The sequence below is a fragment of the Chaetura pelagica genome, unplaced genomic scaffold, assembly GCF_000747805.2.
Source record: "Chaetura pelagica isolate M959 unplaced genomic scaffold, ChaPel_1.0 scaffold408, whole genome shotgun sequence".
Taxonomy (NCBI): domain Eukaryota; kingdom Metazoa; phylum Chordata; class Aves; order Apodiformes; family Apodidae; genus Chaetura; species Chaetura pelagica.
This window is the reverse complement of record NW_009954229.1, coordinates 212746-218649: the sequence shown is the minus strand read 5'-3', so window position 1 is coordinate 218649 and position 5904 is coordinate 212746. Positions and strand designations below refer to the sequence as shown.

Below are 5904 nucleotides of genomic sequence, written 5' to 3'. Positions count from 1 at the left end.
ATGTACTCTATTATAAAAACAAAACAAAACAAAAACAAAAGCAAACCTTTATCATCTACAGAATAATGTGTGAGATTATCAGAATGAAATTATTCCACCCGCCTGAATGAATGTTCAAGGGATTTTCTGTTTGTAAAAACACCCCCAGTCTCTTGGTGTTGTCAGGGAGGGCAGAGCTCATCTCCCACTCCCCCAGAGTGGGAAATTTGGTTTCCAGCCACCTCTGATAGCAGTGGCAGCTTCACCATGGCCAGGACCTCCCCACGTGTCCTGGTGCCAGGGGAGGCATCTTCCTTGGCAAGGGCAGCTCCTGCTTGGGCTCTGTTGGAAGCATCACCTGCATCCCCATCCCACCTCGAGGCATGAAAGTGAAACCCACTGCCTGGGTCTGTCCTTGCCAAAAGTCATCCTGGCCAGTGCTGTGAGCCCTGGGGAGAGCCAGGTCTCCTGCCCCCAAGGTTTGCTCTGCCCTCAGTGTAGACTCAACCACTGAACTTCCCTTTCTAACTTGTCCATGTGGGGATAAACCCACTTTCCCATCTCCCAGGAGAGTTTTGAGGATGCTCCAGCTCTGCAGGGCCAGACCTTGCAGGAGCTTTGGAGAAAGAGAAGTCAGCAGTGTTGAAAAACAACCCATAAAACTGCCCTTATGCTGCAGACTTGGGCCAAGATGAATTTATGATCCCTCCTGCTAACGGGGCTAGAACAAGCAAGCAAAGCTGATGACGGAGGCTGTTACTGCAGTGAATTTGTACTTTCCACTGCCACTTGTCCCTGATTTACAATGAAATGGGGAACCTCAAGATGAAAAAAAAACAAAACAAAACCCAACCCAAAAACCCCACCAAACTGAAAAGAAGCCCCATGTTTTGGTTTCTTTCTTCCCTCTCCCACCCCTCCTTGCCCTGTCAGGCCATTAATTCTAACCGAAACCACCGGCTCTGGTTTTTTCCCTGGAAGCTTTTCCTCAGCTGTTGCAGGGAGACAGCTGCACCCTCTGGAACTCATTACAGCTGTCTGGGAGATTTAGCCCTCCATCCCAACAGCTCCAGTATTGCTGCTAATTTTTAACACGTACAGTTGGAAGATGTCATAACAGGCTGATATATGATCGAATCTCCAAAGCGCTGCAGCGCAGCTGCTACTGGGCATCTGCTGGGGTGAATCTATTGATTTAAGAAATAATGCTTATTATTTTTAGCCTTTCTGCCCTCCCCAAGGCTGTAGCTTTGCCTGCTCTGGGTGGTGATGGAGAGCGGGTGCTTGCTTAGAAGGGATGGGGCAGGCGGGTTGGGCGGGTCCTTCAGGGCAGCTTGGTGGTCCTTCCTCTTCCAGCTGTCTGCACTGGGATCAGCCCTGCTGCTCTGCCTGATGTTTCTCTTCTCCTCCCAGGCACCACTGCTGGACTCAGGAGAAGCTGCCAAGGGGCCCTTCTGTCCCTTGACCTCCACCACTGCTGTTAGAGCACAGAGGGTTTTCCATCTCCTGGAGGAGAAAAGCCTGACCCGCTTTATCTGACCACAGCTTGCTTCTTGACTCTCAAGTGATTATTTGTCTCTTGTGTGTCTCCTAAGGGACATAACCTGGGTTAAGCTGGTTCAGCCTGATGCTTCTCCCAAGCTGTTTCCCCACCTGGCTGCAGTACTTGGTGCTCAGAGGTTCCAGGGGAGCCAGAAGGAGCTGCTGACTTGAGTTCACTGCAAATCCTGGGAAACTGCCTGCAGCCAGGATAGTCCTTCCTGACCTTCCTGTCTGTCTCCTCTGAAACATGGGTCTTGCTCATCCTTCTCTGAGTACAAGTGACCATCAGTGGCATTAGACTCAGTGTAGATGAAGTCAGGTAGCTTCTTCATAACCTACTGGAAGATGTTCCCAGTTCTCCAGAGCAACAGGCAAGGTTCACCCATGCCAGCAGCCTCCTTCATCAGAGGGAGCTCAGAGACATGTGGATCCTTTCCAGCAACCAGAAGGTCCTTGTGTGATCCCAAAGCTGCACAAAACAAGCAATTGCTGCTAAAGGTAACCTGTAGTGGTTTCTAAATCCACACATGTGGATCCATGCATGTGTGTGCTTCACCTGACTTAAAAGCTCCAAGTGATGCTGGTAATCTCTGTGAGCCCTGAAATGATGGACTATGGGGGGTTAATGCTTTGGTCCTTTAGTGCAGGAGCATGTTTGCTCCCCAAATCCTGGGAATAGGGAGCAGGCCCAGTGAGGCAGCACTGGAGCAGTTTGCAGATCCTGTAAGCTCAGGACTGGGGCACCCAGGTAGGTTATGAACACTGGGGCAGCTTGTAAACTCTATCAGTCCTGAAATGCAGGGCTCTGGTGATTATTAAACTCTGCAGCTTTTACATCCATGAGCCTTGCAAGGAGAGATTCCCACAGGTTGCAGGTTTTCCATGTTTCTCCCCCAGCCCTTAACCCTGGGAAGGATGGAGAGGAGGGATGGTGCAGGGTCTGGATGCTGCTGTTATATTTTGATGCTCAGAAGTGTCCTGAGCTCCGAGGTTCTCCTCGATGCAGCTTCTCCATCCTGCAGCAGATGGTGGCTGCTGCAGCCATGGAAAGCCTCTTTGGTACCTCCACTGACCAGAATGGAAACCTTCAAGTCTGGAATTCCCAAGAAGCTCTGGGGGTGCAGGACAGCAAAGAGCCATGGGCTGCTGTGTGCTGGAGCTTGGTAGTGCATCACTGGGTGAGTTGTTCAGCTCCTGGAAGAGCTCAGCTCCGTGGGGTTTCACAAGCTCCACAGCCCACAGAGCTGTGCAGGTTCCTCCTCCATGGATCTTGTCATCCTGACATGGACAGCCCAGCTCAGGTGGAGCGGGCTGGAGGAAGCAGGGCCACCATGGCTGGGACAAAAGGATGGCTGAATGTCGAGGTCAGGGGGTTGGGGGGGACTCTTCTGAGTGGTTTAGACTCTGTACAGAAGAGCCTGAAACACGGTCAGATAGAGAGGCAAACTTTATGCCACAAAAATGTATCTTCAATGGCATGTGGTCTCTTTAATGCTCACACGGTTCTAGTTTTACATGCTGATCCCTTTGATAGCAAACATTTTAATAGACAGAGAACATATGGGAAAAATCATACCAAATCAGATGATAGATATTATTTAATCTGGGCAGGCAAGCCTGGTCAAAAGGGACCAGGAAACTTTCATTCCAGAGGGGTTATAAGACAGTCCTTGAGGTTGGGGAGAAGGCACTGCTGTGTCTGAGCAGAGGCTTGTAATCTCCTGAAGTCTCCTAGGTCTGCCCTGGGAGCTCAGATAAATCAACTTAATCTCTCTGTGCTCTGCATCTCCATCTAGAGAATGGGAACTTTGCCAGATGGGGTTTGCAAATAGCTCCTTCAGCCTGGGACACCCCGTTCCACCCATCCTGTGGGTGCACATGGAGACAGGCAGGCTGATGCAGATGCTCTGCAGTTGCTTAGTGAAGACAGACTCCCAAAAGCCCCAATGTGGTGGGCAGAGGGAGGCTTCAGGAAAGACAGGGGTTGACATAAAAGCAGCCCCTGAAGGTTTTTTTGGGGAGGTGGATATGTTGTTGTGGTTGTTTTAAAATTTAAAATAGCCATCAAGCAGCACAGCTTGGAAACCTCTGACCATCCCAGCCAGGAGTCTGCAGGCTACCTGGACCCGTGGGAATGCTGCTGTTCAGTAACACTCTAATTATTAACAGGAAATTTTGTGCTCCTGTGAAGTAAACACTGTGGGAGCAACACTTCAGCCCCTGATTGACTTTTACCAGCCTCAGAAAAGGGGAGGGAGAGAGGGTGTGGAAATGGCCCCAGCTGCAATCAAGCCAGGGGCTGCAGAGCAGTTTTAGCAAGGGTGCTAACACCCTTGGTGTTAAATCTCACCTCACAAGGGTGAGATGCAGGTTTGTGCACCCCAAGCCCCCAGCCAGGGCGGGGCCATTGCTCCCTCCCCTGCCCCTTTACCTGCCTGTATTTGAGGGCTGGGCTCCCCCAGCAGCAGGGGAGGCTCTGCCACTCAGCTGTGTGGCACTGGGAGACACCTTTGTCCCCACCCTTCCCTTGGCACCCGGCCCTTACCAGTCATTGAAATTAAAGCCATCCCAGTGCAGCTCCAAATGCTTCAGTCCAGGTTTCCTTGGATCCCTGCTTCGTCCTCGGCAGAGGGTGAAACATGGAGATATTTGTCCTATTTCTGTTCCAGCCATAAATCAGAGGTAGTGCCAGTTGCTGCAACCCAGCAGCAAGTGGTGGGGTGATGAACAGCCCCACGTTGACGTGTTCTGGTAGGAGAATCGTTTCTGTTCCCTCACCTGGGTACCCAGACAGGCCCAGATGGAGATGTTGAGCTGTGGTGGCAGCAGCCCTTTGAATAGGGCACAGTTTTATCTGTTGCCTGCAATCTCCCCTCTATCCCCGTTGGAGCAGGGGTGTCAGGAAGGTGAGTGCTCCTGGCAAACACATGAGTCATCCCTAATTATTTCAGCAGTAGGAAGGAACTTCGTGGCTGCCCGAGGTGCAGCCCTGGGAGTGAGCAGCTGCAGGAGCACAGTGCCCTGCTCAGTAGCAAGGTTTGTATTTTAGTAGCGAAGCAAAGCAGGTTTAAATGAGCATTGACATGACTTTGACGTTTTTATTTTGCGGGTTATTTTATGAACTTGCCCAGCAAAGGCAGCGATGCACTCGGCAAACAGGGAGCACGAGGCTGGAGGAGCAGGGTGTTACTCCTGCTCTTGTCAACATGCCCTACATCAAGCAGGACGAGCCCTCCCGAACCCAGCGCCGTGGTTTAGCCTCCGAATGTGTTTCGTGACACTGATGAATGCTTCTTTCTGCACTGGTTTAAAAGTCTCCTTTTCTGTCAACTCCCAGGGTGGCCAGAAAACAGATGCGCTCGTAGCCTCACTAATAAGCTGTGGAGCAGCAGGAGCAGCCACTGGCTGGGGCAGAGGGATCCTTGGGGAGCTGGGGTGGAAGTTGGGAGCTGGACCTAAAAATGTCCCAGGCAGAAAGACTCATGGGTGCTCACAGAACATTTCCTGCTTTTATTATTATTATTCATTCAAAGTTTGTTGTAGGGAGGTGTGTAAAGAGCGTGGCAGAAGTGAGGAGCCCACAGGGCCAGGGTGTTAAAGCTCCTCTGCCTTCTGCAGCGTTCCCAATTGGCATACAGGGGAGCTTGGGAGCTGCCTGGCACCTTGCTCTGGCAGGAGTGGCTGCATCCCTGGGCTCCCGCATCCCAGGGATGGAGGGAGCACTGGGATGCAGGAGCCAGCCAGGCTGAGCACCCTCCAGCTGATTTCTCCATCTAGCCACAGAAAGGCTCAAAAACTCCACTCCCAGGGGAGCAGCAGTGGGGTCTGACACCAGCTTGGTGCCTGCCCCTCCTGAGCAGCCTGTGCTTTGTTTCCCTGTAGGTGGATCCGGGGGGAACACTTCAAGTACAAGTTCAGCCGGCCGGGGGGGCAGCACGCCAGCCAGGGCAGGTGGTGGATTCGGAAGAGGATCGGCCCCTACTTCCCCCCTGTCAACCTCCAGGGCCTGAAGAAGTTCTACGAAGCCAGGAATTGGCCATACCCTGCACAGGACTGAGGGAGGAGGAAGAGTGAGGCTGAGAGGGACCAGCTGGTGCTCCCTGCAAACTGCTTGTCTTGCCTCTCTCTGTATTTCTTATCCATATCCTCATTTGCACACGTTTTACAGAAGGTTCCCAGTCAACCTGCCCACCTGCTGGTGTTGTCTGGTTGTTCCCTTGTTTCTTTCTGTCCGTCCTTCTCACCACAGCCTTGCCTGATCTGTGATTTCTTTTGCCAGGCTGCTCCATTTGGAAATTATAAGCTCTAGGATTTGGGAACAAGGTGAAAAAATGCAGCAGTTAGTTTTGGGTAGTTGTTGGTGTTGGTTTCCCTGACCCGTTG

At 51.8% G+C, this 5904-nt stretch overlaps 1 protein-coding gene across 1 annotated transcript in view; it reads left to right on the top strand.

Moving 5' to 3' along the window:
- The window catches only part of LMF1 (lipase maturation factor 1), a 177411-nt gene extending 171833 nt beyond the window's left edge, over nucleotides 1-5578 (top strand). Inside the window, exon 11 of the mRNA XM_010003575.1 lies at nucleotides 5404-5578. Coding sequence (XP_010001877.1) covers nucleotides 5404-5578 — 175 coding nt within the window. The remainder of the gene's footprint in view (nucleotides 1-5403) is intronic.
- The last annotated feature ends 326 nt before the right edge of the window (nucleotides 5579-5904 follow it).